This window comes from Centroberyx affinis, unplaced genomic scaffold, assembly GCF_046629955.1.
Source record: "Centroberyx affinis isolate AG114_WGS23_722 - 3 ecotype Tasmania unplaced genomic scaffold, CSIRO-AGI_Caff_v1 ptg007576l_1, whole genome shotgun sequence".
NCBI classification, from domain to species: Eukaryota; Metazoa; Chordata; class Actinopteri; order Beryciformes; family Berycidae; genus Centroberyx; species Centroberyx affinis.
The window spans coordinates 88,219-102,354 of record NW_027283822.1 but is presented as its reverse complement, the minus strand read 5'-3'; the positions used below and the strand labels follow the sequence as shown (position 1 = coordinate 102,354).

The following is a 14,136-nucleotide window of genomic DNA, read 5'->3' as shown; positions in this document are numbered from 1 at the left end:
ATTAGATGTCTATACATACATAATATTATCCTGGACTATATGAGAGCTACGCATAGACGCAATGTTGAAATTACTTCTTGTGCTCAGATCATTATCTTGTAGGCTAGTCTACAGGACTTCTCTGGTGCATATTTTTGGTATTTACAGATGTTTATTCATTGTAATAATGTATTTACTGCTTGGTCTAAAATAGGTCTATACATAGCCGTAATGATCCTGGGCTATATGAGAGCTAAAGCAAAGACAAGACGTTGAAATCACGTCTTTTGCTCAGTGGGGACAGAGAAGCTGCTTTGGTTCTTGCTGTAAAACCTCTCAGCTCAGTGACTTGCTGTGAGTCGCTTTATACAGAAGCTAGTCCGGGGGTACGGGTCACAGCAAGATGGCTGCCGGATGTCAAAAGAAACATAAATGTAGTCAAATTATTGAATAATGGGGCTGTACATTTTGTCACAGATCTAATAATGACACAAATTTCAGAATCTTATTTTTACAAAGCTCAGCACAGACTATAACAACATGTGCAATATCACATATTGAACTGCAGTGCTTTGCATGGTAAAGATCACATGTTACAATGGCTGTTTTTTATAAAGTAATCAAAAAACTTTTAGGCTACTCTGGCTAGATTTTAAATGGCTGACATTTTACTTTTACTGAAGTCGATTTTTAAAGTAGCTGTAGTTTTACTTGTACTTAAGTACAATTTCTGCAAAGTAACAGTTCTTGAGTAGCTTTTGGTTCTCTTTCCAGCCCTGACAGGTACAACACAGTACCGACACTGTCATAGTATTCTGTTCCATCACCACACGGCCATCTTGGTAGGAAAATAACAGGTGATTGTAGTAAATAAACAGGTGATTATAATCAAATGACAATGAGCTGTGTCTATGGTAAAGCAGTGGTTCTCAACGTGGGGTCCTCGGACCACCAGTGGTCCTTGAGGGGATTCCAGGGGGTCCCCAGTCAAATTGATGAATGGTTAAACTCCAGCATTATTTCATTTATAAGAAGTTAACACAATTGGAGAATGTAGAAGAATTACTATTTTGATCATAGTTTCACTTGTTATCGCTCTACCTACAATACAGACAGTCATGGGATTCTGGACAAAATCATATCTAACATTAAAAATATTCACAGATTTGGGTCCAAGAGACAAAATCTCAACCAATGGGGGTCTGTGGCCCCGATGTGGACTAAATTACGGGGTCCTTCATATGAAAAAGGTTGAGAATCACTGTGGAAAAGCACCATATTGGTAGGAAATGCGTGTGACATCATGGGGATACTATGAATAGAACGCTACTTGTGCATTGGAAAAAGCCTAACAGTTACAGGAATAGATACAGAACACTGAGACTCCACACACCAAGCGTCACTGTAATGCCTCACTGGCATCAGCAGCGATATGATTGGCTGTGAGGGAAATGGAGCGTTCCACTCGGCTGTGGCAGCGAACACAGCACAATACAACATAACTGCTTCTGGTGCTGTTCTCTACAGCAGAGCCAATCAACCGCTCCATCTTTTTGTAAAAAGAAATAATAATGAAAAAAAAAAAAAAAAACAGTCACGGCTTCTCGCTTTCTCAGTTTCCCTTCAAAGTATTTTATAACTGTAATGTTTTTTCTCCTCGATTACCTCAAAGCCAAAGCGCCCGGTCAGCGAGGCAGGTAGGAGCTGCCGGCCGGGGCGCGATTGCTTCATTAGCGACCTTCGCTTTTGATCTCTGGCACCGGATTGGCCTGTCTGCCGTGTTGGTGGTAACCTGATAGCCGAGGGCCACCCCAGTCTCCCTCCATTAGCCGCGGGTTTATATCCAGTGCAAGGCCAGCGGGGTCAAGGCCTTAAAACACGGCTGATTTCATTTGTAATTTGAGCTGTGGATACACTCAGGTCATATGTATGGTTTATATGATATATCACTTTCCATCAGCGGGGAGAAGGGCCGGTGTGGTTTACTGCACCGGTGATAACAGTGAAAACTGCATCAGTAACGTTTCTGTTATTACCAGCCTTTGTCAAGAGGCTTGTAAACTCTTCTACTTTAAGGTCAGCACTTAATGTATATATTATATCACCTATAAACAAGCTATTTATGTAATGAATTGACAGAATGCCCGAGAATTTGGCGTAGCCATCAGAGCACGGAGGTTGCAGATCACATCACATATCTGGATATTTGGATTTATTAAGCAGGAGTGCAGGAAAAATACCACCACTGGTAAAGAAAATGGGAAATTTAAATCACAGTGCCAAACAGCCACATTTCCCTCTAAAACACAAATGAGTCTGATCCTAATGTTTTGATTTTATGTGTGTATTACAGTAAAGTATCCAAAGAACAGTGTTTGTAGGACCAAAACAGGGACGGATGTGGAAAATCACAGAGGAAACACTCGATCATACTTACAGTATATGAAAGAGGATTATTTTAATATCAAAGAGGCATTTTGAATTGGCTCGTGTTCAGTTGACTTTTTTCACTTTGCTGATAATGCCATGCCTAATCCCGTCATCGTCCATTGATACTGAAGGGCTCTTGTGGGATGCTGCTGATGGTTCCAGTGTCTCTTTCTGCATGTTAGCACTACAAATCCATTAATTCAACACCATTTTATGCACAGTCTATTGACAGCAGAGACAGACAGACATGTAGAAGTCCAAATGGCTAACATCATAAGAGCCGAACACAAATGCAAATTAGATGTTTAGGTTTGGTTCCTAAGAGATTGAAAAATATTTGGTTTACCTTTAGATGAATGAGGATCTATGAGCGGAGGAGAAGTGTCATCCTGTTACATCTCATTAGTGTGCTGCTTTCCCCTGTGTGTTCCCTGCTGAGTCTTGCTTCTCTGGACGCATTACAGGCTTGAATTCTGTCTGACTGAGGATGAGGACAGCAACACCGTCGTCTTGGACCTGGCAGTGTACAGGTAGGACTAATGAGCCCACATCAAAAACACTTCTAGGGCTTCATTTATAAAAAAAAAAATATGCTTGGATTTAATCTTTAATGTGATCTTCAAGGGGCTTTAAGCAATCCATGAGTCCTGTCAACACACAGCTCACAGTGTCCTGTACCTGACACAAACAATAAAGTCACATTGTCACAATATAGAGGAGTAAGCTAGCTAATTAGAGCAGAGATCCAACAGAAAAGTGTACTGAAGAGCTGATACATCACCATGCTGAATCCTGGAATAATAACACTGCTTTGTCACTGTCCTCCATTGTTTATCAGTTGAAAATGCGAGTAAGTGGAGGGGGGTCTGATTTATAAAAATATCTTAGACTGAATAAACCTGCGTAGCATCCCTGTTTCATATGCACATGTATAAAGCCCTATTCGCACGGGACTAGTATTACCTAGGGACCTCATGTGATTTAGAAATTATGCCCCCACGTCTGTGTTTCGTGCGCCGCATTCGCACGGGATAAGCAAAGTCTGTATTTTACTCGAATTTACTGACATTATCCCCCGGATATAGTAACCTTGAATTATGATATGAATCACCTGGCTTGTTTGTGCACTATTTTTTGGAGAAATATTGATTGGAAAGAGTCTGGTCGCTAGCTATAGGCCTAACGTTACTATTAATAGGCTAACACATAATAACTGTTGAGCCTGTTGAAAGATGGAAAAATTATGCCGCATGCTGCCATGAATGTCATCCATCTCGTCATCTTTCGAGATTTTGCTCTTCTGATGGATTTGAGCTTGCTCTTTCTGCGAATGGGTCTCCATGCTGTGTAGCGAGATGAGCCTCCTGAATTTGCACCCAAAATGCTGTCAAAACTTTCATTTATAATTGCCAACGCAGCCTCCATAATTCTTGACCGGAAAAGAGGCAGAAAAAAGGCGTGGAGAAAACAAAAAACCTTGAAAAAAACCAAAAAACAACCCCAAATCACTGAGATGCCGATTCGCACGGGACTAATATTATCACATGACCTCTGTGTTTGGTGAAATATGGTAGGTAATTTGTGGTATATAAATTACGGACATGGCAGATTCGTATGGGATTACGTTCACAGACGACCTCCGCAATTATTACAAATTACTAGAGGTCCCCAGGTAATACTAGTCCCGTGCGAATAGGGCTTAATATAATACTATAATTGTGAATGAACTTCTATTTGAACATGTGGATGGTTGGCCTTGTGAACAACTGACAACTGTTTCCGTATTGAAAGCACACAAATTTCTACACTTTTCCAATAATCAGCCTCTTAGTGTTGATATGATTGTTGTGCAGACTTACAATCATATCAATCAATTCTAAGCCTGTCCATTTTCGTTAAGATTAGACAAATTTTGTCAAATGATATCAACACCATTAATATTTTTAGGCCACTTCGTATGAATTAAAGCCGCTGTGGGGCTTCAAGACTTAACCAGCAGGTATAATGTCAGTTGTCAACCTGACGGGGAGCTACAGCCATTCCCACTTCAAGTAGAGCTACTTTGTTGTGATTTTTTTTGTTGTGTCTGCCTCTGGGTAAAATCAAACACGATCACAAGACCTTTCTATAACTGAGGCCTTTAGTCTCTGCTGAGTGTGAAAAAGCATCAGAACCACCTTCCCCTTTTGCACAATCCACATCTCAGTCGTCTCAAAGCTCAAAAATCCTTGTTAAGTCTTTGTCTTCCTCGACGGGAGCGTATCTATGTTCCCAGGGTCCTATGTTCCCAGGGTCCTATGTTCCCAAGGTCCTATGTTCCCAAGGTCCTATGTTCCCAAGGTCCTATGTTCCCAGGGTCCTATGTTCCCCAGTTCAATATTCTGTTAACACACATTAACCCTCCTATTGTGTTTGCGTCAAATTTGACCCGTTTCAAGTTAAAATATTTCATAAATATTATCCAGTTTTTTTTATTGGAACAAGGCGTCAAAACAGCTATATAAACACAACAAAACCAGTGGTTATCATTTTATTTGATTTTGAAAGTCTCTAACCCTAACCCTAACCCAAACCCTAACCTTAGAACTGGGGAACATAGGACCATGGGAACATAGGGCCCTTTGTCATGTTCTCATTATGTGCCATATAAATCTGGGGAACATAGGACCATGGAAACATAGGAATGACTCCTCTTCCTCTGCTCCTCACCTCCATGACACCTCCTCAAGTGGACTTAGGTGAAATCGGTAAGGGATCACAGTTTTCACCCGAATTCCCTCGGTCCGGACGGAAAAGGCAGGTGGTCCAAATGTTGTGTACACTCACTGCAGATACTACCTGTATGCCTTCTATACAAACTGACCTTCACTTTCCCATAATTCCACTCAGACACATGGACTCCTCCCTGCTGGACGTTGACGTTCAGCCGACGTACGCCAGAGTGAACGTCAAGGGAAAGGTACGCCGTCGAGCTTTTACAGGTCTGGGTAGCTGACACCTTGAGGATTTGTTAAAGTTTATCATCATTTACCAAGTGCATTAGAACGATCATGTTGATTCCTCAAATTTGTGTTTGGCTTGCAACTCCTTAGTTTCCGACCAAACACATTTATTCATTGTTTTTAACATCTCAAAGGGCAAGAGCAGCGGTATTGACACATGGATCTGACGTCTACATCGACTTTACAGGAGTTTTTTATCTCAGACCCTTACTCGGCAACTTTTTCCATTGTAGACATATTTAATATCGATAATTCATTCCTGGCGTAGGCCTCCAGTGCATAAAATATACCATAAATTCCTCGAAGTTGCTCCGCTGTGCAATAATTCAGCCTTTGGAGAACAGACTCATGTTTAAGTGCTTGACTTTCCCCTTAAGACGAAAGAATAGCTTTTCAGGAAACAGAAAGATTCACCTCGAAGGTCTTTTTCATGGCACGACATTTTCATGTATTGCTTTTTTAATTTATTTGGGTGAGGTTGAATGTTGTTCATCTTTATTTCTCCAGAGAAAGTCGATGAAATCTCCATGATCTTTCTCAGCTCCATCCTGCTTCACATTAATACAGTAACACACTTTCACACTGGGAGCTGACCAGTACAAACACAGCCTTCCACTGTCAGACGCTGAGCAGCTCCACCGCAGCAGCTGGGGGTTCGATGCCTTGCTCAAGGGCAGCTTGACAGTTGATGAGGAAACATTTCTCATTCATGTTCCCCACCCACATTTTCCCAGCCAGTCTGGGGATTCAAACCGGCGACCTTCCCAGTCACAAGTCGACTTCTCTAACGTTTAGGCTTCCACCGCCTCCGGTTAGGCGGACATTTCCATGTGAGACAGCATGACATTTCCATGCTTTTTGCTGAGTTAACATGATTTTTCATGTTTTTTGCTGAGTTAACATGATATTTCCTGTGTTTTGTTGAGTTAGCATGATATTTCCATTAATTGCAGGGGGTTTGTGTGTGTTCAAGGCCTGCAGAAACACTAGATGTAAGCAGGGATTCTCACTGTTGCTGAGGGTGTTGATGGTGCTGACAAGCCCAAGAGCAGCCGGCACTCTGCCAGGCCGACTGCAGGCACGCGGCCCACTGCTAGGATTACACTCTTAGCAAAGGCAGACCGGCAATATTTAGCAGGCAGCGTAACTTGTGAGGTGCAACGAGACGTTTCCCCCCCCCCCCCCGCCCTTCCCTCATCCTGCTGTCTCTTTCAGTGTTCAAAGTGTCAGAACGAGCACAAGGTCTCTCATGTCATGTTTCTGCACATCAAAATATATTTTAGCACTATAGCGTTGAAAGTTCTTCATCCTTTTGTCCTCCAAATAAATGAAGGGATTCAATATCAGCTCGATGTTTCTCAAGTGATTTGGTCATCGCACTCGCACACTGCTATAAACGTACCGTCGTTCAAATCGTACAAACTAGATATCTAGCAACACCAAATACTTCAGCAGGTGGTAAAACTTGTGAGGTGGAACAGCGGCCTTTTCTTTTCCTGCCGTCTCTTTTCAGTGTTGGAAGCGAAAGCGTGGCGTCCCTCTCGTATCTCAGTGTTTCTGCTCTGGTATTAACGGCCTCCTAAGACGGTGACATGTCAACACTGCAGAGTGATTCATACGATCGGCTGCTTTGAATTCATGGAGATGCCGTTAGCCGCCGAGGTGATGAGGGGGATGAGCGAGACTGGGGGACGCACCGTCAGATTTAGAGCAGTTACTGCAAATAAAAGGCTGTCAGAAAGTGCTGAATCCTCAAACTTGTTTTTAACTTTGATAGCCCACGCTCAAACTCTCAAATATTTATGGAGCGAATTTATTATATCTGCTGTAAAGTAATTTCCCTTTTTTTGCAAGATGGCAGCCGTCCAGGGCAGGAGACCCAACTTTTTTGCCTACGAGCCACAGTGGCTGATAAATCCCAAAATTAAGCAGCCACTTCCAGGGTTCCTACAGGTCTGGAAAGTCTGGAAATGTATGGAAAAAGAATTGGGTAGGTTCCAGATCTTGAAAAGTTTCATTTCAAATATTCTGGTATGTCACTGTGAGGAATAATCTTCATCATCCATGGAATGATATGGCAGTTAGTAGGGACAAGACGACTATCTACGTAAATTGAATTGAAGACCAAAATCTTCAAAGGAAAAAAGATCTGGAAAAATATGGAATTTTGAAATTTAAACTGTGTAGAAACCCTGAACGTTGTGTCACAAGCTAACCAGATGTTTAGAATAGAAAAGGACCTATAAACTATGGTGGATTACCTGCTGAAAGTCACAGCAAAAGTTGACTAGCACTTGGCTGGTGGTATTTTTTCACCATGCTTGACATCAGTTTGAGTATAATCTGAGAAACCCAGAAGCTCTACGACACAAAGTGAGAGCGTGAAAGAGTTTCTGACCAGGAAGAGCCACATGAACACTTTATTCTGTCGGATGATCAAGTCTGAGAAATCAGGATCACCTTAATCGCTCTTTCCAACATGGCTGAACAGAGCGCAGAGTTGCCCGTGAACGTAAGAAATTTCATACAATAAAGTACAAGTACAAGTACAAATTTACCTTGATAATTATAGTGCTGCGGCTTTCAATTTCCCGTGGTATTTACATTCATAATCCCCTGAAATAGCTGAAGATTGCTTGCTAGCTCGGCTATTGCTAGCTCGATTGCTAACGTTAGCCTAGAAGGGTGGCAATGTGTGTAAACAGTTGAGGAAACGTTCTACAATTTTCTGACCATAAAGCACGTGAACAGAAACTACTGGGACGGCCGAGTCGTGACGTATTCCAGACTCGGAGAAAAGTCCGGCCTGACATCAGTTAAATGCAGAGTGAAACAACAAATGAGCCACGCCGTCTAATACAAAGTTCCACAAGGCTTCCTGCGTTTCTGTTTACAAACTGCAGGCTGAAACACGCTGAGATGACGCTGAGGCTTTAATCCCCGCCCCCTCAAACAGGATCTGGATACGTTGCCCTTGATGCACTCAGACACTTGGTTATATATCAAGGGTCTGAGCAGTTGGAGTATAACTCTGGTTTATTGTATTGGAGGCGTGGTTCTGCATGTCATCGTAACCGCTCAGTTTATCTCCAGGTGTCCAGCACCGTGGAGGAAATGTGTTGGGGCTTTTAATCTCCCACAAACAGGCCAGAGCGACCTTTAAGCCTGATTAAACAGCTGCTTGGCCAGCCGTAAATCCAGGAAGTGTAATTCAGTTTTTTTTGTTGTTCGTGTTCCCTTTTTCACCCTTCAGCAAACAAATTAGAAATATAGGGCTCCTGCCGTTTTGGATTTCTTCGGCACTCGCCTCTCGCAGTTCTCCAGACTCCTGAATGTCATGGCTCCGATTCAAGCCGTTAGTGTATTTATGGATGGCCGTTTTATGCCAAGGGTCAGCCTGATTGGACCGGGGCGGTGATTTATGCAGTGATACATCAACTTGGGCATGGCAGAAGCCTTTAAAATTCCTTCTTAATATGAACTCATTTAGGGGAGCTGTGCGAATTGATTGGAGGGATGTGTATATCAAGTCCGCTTCACAGTTTGGAGACGTGTAACTCTGACAGCCAAGAGAAGCTGGAGGAGGCCTGCAGCTTTGGAGTTACCTTTTCTTTATTCTCTATTGTTAAAGTTCAACTTTATTTATATAGTGCTTTAAAAAAACAAAAACAAGTTTGTACCAAAGTGCTTTACAGAAATTGGTTATAAAGGACAAGAATAAGAATGCAAAGAATAAAACAAGAAAAGAATAACAATGCAAGAAGAGTAAAAACACCTAAGAGCAGAAAAGTAAAATTGAGAAAAAAGTTGAAATGCACACGGACACGGACACACACACAAACACACACACACAGCCATGAGTATACAGTACACACATCCACAAACACCTGACCAATCAAACAAAAAGCTAGTGAGTAAAAGCTGTTTTTAAGGCAATTCTTAAACGAACCAACCGAATCAGCAGATCTAATGTTTTCAGGGAGACTCTTCCACAGTTTAGGTGCTGCTGTGGAAAAGGCGGAGTCATTTCTATGTTCCCAGTTCTACATATGTGCTCTCCCAGGGTCCTATGTTCCCAAGGTCCTATGTTACCAGGGTCCTATGTTCCCAGGGTCCTATGTTCCCAAGGTCCTATGTTACCAGGGTCCTATGTTCCCCAGCTCTATATAGCACATAATGGGAGCCTGAAAAAGATGTTCCCCAGCTCTGTATTCGCTTAATATGGTTAGTTAGGGTTAGGGTTGGGGTAGGGTTAGGGTTAGGGTTAAACATAGGACCCTGGGAACATGGATACGCTCCCGAAAAGGCCCGGTCCCCAGCCCAGGCAGAGCTTTGAAAACAAACACAAGACTTTTGAACTGAACCCTAAAGCGGACAGGGAGCCAGTGTAGCAAAGCCAGGATTGGTGTGATGTGGTCTCTCTTGTAAAGGTGACTCCCCTAGATTCCCTCAGTGTCAAATAAAAGTAGTTTGAAAAATGAAAAAAAAAAAGCCTCATTTTATGACCGATTATTTCACCCATATGAATCGTTTGATTTTCACAGAAATTTCATTCCAGTGATTGATCGGCAGTATATTCTCGCTGTGAGCTATTCTGGTAACTCTCCTAGGTCTTTCTGGAAAGTGTACCTATAAAAAGGCCCACTAATGATTAAAGTCATTTGACACACTGGGACAGTGCGGGTGCCGGATCGGGGCATTAATCTTGCTAATTAAAGTTGTGAATAATTTACACCGCAGATATTTCAGCTGGTCCTGCCTGCTGAGGTGAAGCCTGACAGCTCCACAGCCCAGAGGTCCCAAACCACCGGACACTTGGTCCTCAGCATGCCCAAGGTACATATTCTTACACATCTACATCTAGGAGGTGAGATGTTAAGGCTGATACACATGCAAACTTGACTCAAGCATGAGTAACAACAGACGAACCCACAGAACATGAATGGATAGAACGATCTTTCCACTGTTTGTCATGGTAATTTGGCTAGTACAGCATAAAATGGCGATTATGGAATTTTAAGTGTTAGTTACTATGGTGACAACACAAGTCTGGGCATTAAGGCTGTAAAGTCTGTCACACTGTGAGAGGGTTAGGGTTAGAGTCTGTTAGCAAACTGTCAAAACTCAACTGAAAGCTAACGTTAGCGACGAGGCTAACGTAGCTTTATCACAGACTGCACTTCTCTCTCTAGCTCTTCTAGTCAACATTAGCATGTTAGCAATCCATGGCAGCAAGGAGACAGAGAAGCTGCTTTGGTTCTTGCTGTCAAACCTCTCAGCTCAGTGACTTGGTGTGAGTCGCTTTATACAGAAGCTAGTCCAACGGGTCACAGCAAGATGGCCGCCGCTTTCACCGTCCTGGAACGTTGATTTGAATGGAAATAACCGTTCTAGCTGTTCAAGTTCTGTGGACGAACACCTGGCTGGTGGGTGTGGCAAAAGCTCAACAGATATGAACGGTGTGACGTTTCAAATTCTATGTGCAAAACAAAAAAATCGTAATTTTCTGTGTTCTAATAATTGATGTGACATGTACATGATGTTGTTGCTCTTAACCTTTTGACAGCTGTCAAACAACTGTATGATCATAATAATTCTGGAAGTCACAAAATGCTAACAAGCTAGCAAACTTCCGTTCAAGAGAGGAGTCATATTTGCATTTTGAGACTTTGAGAAAAACAAATGTTCATGATCATGCTGTTGTTTGTCAGCTGTGAAAAAGGTAACGACAAATTATTTACACCAAATACATTTCACATAAATAGAACACAGAAACAGCAACCACAGGAAATGCTGATTTATTGTTTCACATGTGTACCGCACTTTGTAGGCATCGTCTTTTTGCAGCATCATCGCCATTCATATCTATTGAATCAGCCAAAGGTTGTTGTTTTTTTTTTTTACCGTTACACTCTGCTTTATTCTAGATGAAAACTGTATTGAAAAGAAAGAAGTTTTTGAAGAAAATGTAATACGTCATATAAAGTTATGAGAGAAAAGTGTTAACAGGAACTCACTGCTGACTTAACATAAGTTTTGCATGAATTGTGAGACTATATGAGATGCTGTTTATTATTTGTAATATTGGAATACATTAGAACTGGATTTTGATTTGTGGTATGACATTTTAAAAAAGCTTATTTTAAAATTTGTGTCTAACTGCCTTTCAAAATGTATTGTATCTCTAAAATGTCTTAGATTGTTCCACATTAGTTCACCATAAATATCAGGATCATTGCACTTGCACACTATTATATTGATATTTATGTGTAGTGATATTTATTGAAGTGTCAGACACTGTGGGTCCATGAAATTAACATATTCCTTACTAAAGTCATATAACAAAATTAAGCAAATATTTTCCCCAGGCTTTGCTGATAAAGAGCTCCTACTAAAAAATAAATAAATCATATTACCATTCATCTAGAAAGCAAAACCAAAAGGCAGCGCTGACCTGAATTTAAACCCAGCACATAAACACAGAGGTGCCACTGTGCTGTCTACCTGCAGCACAGTTACTTTAAATCATGGTTTATGTTAAAATATAGGCATGGCACGGAAGATAGTGTGTATGATGCATAGCTCTTTAATGATAGTTACGCCTCAGTGTCATGTGGCACATTAGCTTCACACAGATGGATGGAGGTAAGCATGTCTTTACATCATGCATGACAAAACCAGCTTTCATTTGTTTCCATAAAGTAATAATCTGTGACATTTTCATGTAGATAAATAGATAGATAGCCACCATGGCTGAACACACAAAGAAAAGAGAAACTCAAAACTGCATCAACAGAAAATCCAAGCTCCGCCCACACTGTTTGATTGACAGGTGATCTGTGGGAAGTGCACAGTGAGGCTGAGCAACAAAGATGGAGACTAAATACAAAACGCATTTAGTATTTATATTTATTATTATTTTATTTATACAAAACGTGTATAGTGTTCCATCCGAGCTTGTCTTTACTTGCTTTGCTTCACTGGAAATGGTAAAAGATTGATAATGTGCTTGTTAGATTACAGAAGCACTGGGACTTGATGATGAACCAACATGTTTGTTTCCTGCAGATGTTGCATTGTGGGAGGTTTGAGACATGGCAGCAAGCGGAGGGGTTTTGAATACAAGCTGTGAATAAAAAGAAAGAATTGGTGAACAGCGCCGAGGCTGTAAGCATCCCCATTACACAGTAATCAATAATTCATTTCAGATAAACTATGATCAAGTCGGGCTGCTCTCCACTGATCATAACAAAGCACTCCGCCTCAAATAACTCGCTCTGCTTACCCATAATTCAGCCTGGTGCGCAGCATTATCATTACTGTTCAGCCACAGTGATTCAACCTGCTGTCATTATCTGCTGCTGAAAAAAAACCAGCTGTCTCTTTATACTCTTCATGTGTGGTTGTGTGTGTGTAGGATCGACATCAACATTTATTAATGTATTATTCTTACTTTATATTTGCAAATACAAACCTTCAAAGGAAAAGGGTGCTGCGAGGAAAGACATTCAAATTATATTTTTCTTTTTCTACAGTTTTATATCTTTACCTGTGAATTTTTTTCAGGTGACAATAATTGATAAATATTTTTAGTAATTCTCTAGTGCTGTCTCCCACCTAAAGAGCAGCAGGACATTTTGGAGGCGCTTAGCAACCAGAAAGAGCTGCTGCTCCAATTGGCTGTCAGTACCAGAGGCTCCGCCCCCCTTCCCCTGCTGCGTAAGATGATTGGTTGACTCCAAAGTAAGCTTTAGACGCAACAACCGGACTGTGTTCTGATTGGCCGGTTTCAGAGGCAACATTTTTTTCTAAATACAACTTTGGCAAAACAACAAATAGTACAGTTTTCTCTTACTGTGAACATGGAACATCTAAGACTGTAAACCAATAAAAAACATTAGATTATCCATTTCCAAAGGTACCGCCCCTTTAATATTAGCTAAGTACCATGATATAACTGGGCTGTTTGCAAGATGACAGATGTATCTGTCCTTGTAAAAATAAAAGCTACAAATGAAACGTTCCCTACAGTTGGACACCAGCGAATGTTTATTATTCCCTGGAGACTTTTAACACGTTTAGTGGCCAAGCATTGCTTTGTCACACTCATGACTTTGCCTGCGGGTTTGATTAAGTTGTGCATCATCTGCATTGTCTTTAAGTTACCAGATGGTCACGATGAACAAGGTGACACAGTTAAAGCTAGAAACAGTGTTTAATCTTTGACTCACACATTCATTAAACTTGAAGTCATGTGTGGAAACTGCACCTTTAATTAACCAGTGTTTCCAGGGCAGGAAAACAGAACAGATGATGATTTATTGATTACAGAGCCAATGTCACAAGTCTGTCATCAGACTTGAGAGGGAACTAAATTGCAGTAGTCAGAATGGGTGAGATCAGTGATTCTCAACCTTTTTCATATCAAGGATATTTTAGTCCACATTAGAGCCACGGACCTCCAGAGAATATTTTTATTGTTAGATATGATTTGGTCCAAAAGAGAGAGATAACAGTGAAACTATGATCAAAATATTAATTCTCTAACTTATTGTAAATTAAATAATGGTGAAGTTTAACAATTCATCAATTTGCTGGGGACCCCCTGGAACCCCCTCAAGGACCCCTGGTGGTCCCCGGACCCCACGTTGAGAACCACTGGGTTAGATGGTTAGAGATACAGTCCTTCTTTCCACTGAGGTTCGATCCCATCAGCAGTCATGTG

The 14,136-nt window shown here is 41.3% G+C and overlaps 1 protein-coding gene across 1 annotated transcript in view; it reads left to right on the top strand.

Annotated features, from left to right (window-relative positions):
* The window catches only part of dnaaf11 (dynein axonemal assembly factor 11), a 45,399-nt gene that overhangs the window by 18,083 nt on the left and 13,180 nt on the right, over positions 1–14,136 (top strand). Inside the window, exons 9-11 of the mRNA XM_071513848.1 lie at positions 2,874–2,939; positions 5,299–5,368; positions 10,152–10,247. Of these exons, the coding sequence (XP_071369949.1) occupies positions 2,874–2,939; positions 5,299–5,368; positions 10,152–10,247 (232 nt within the window). The remainder of the gene's footprint in view (positions 1–2,873; positions 2,940–5,298; positions 5,369–10,151; positions 10,248–14,136) is intronic.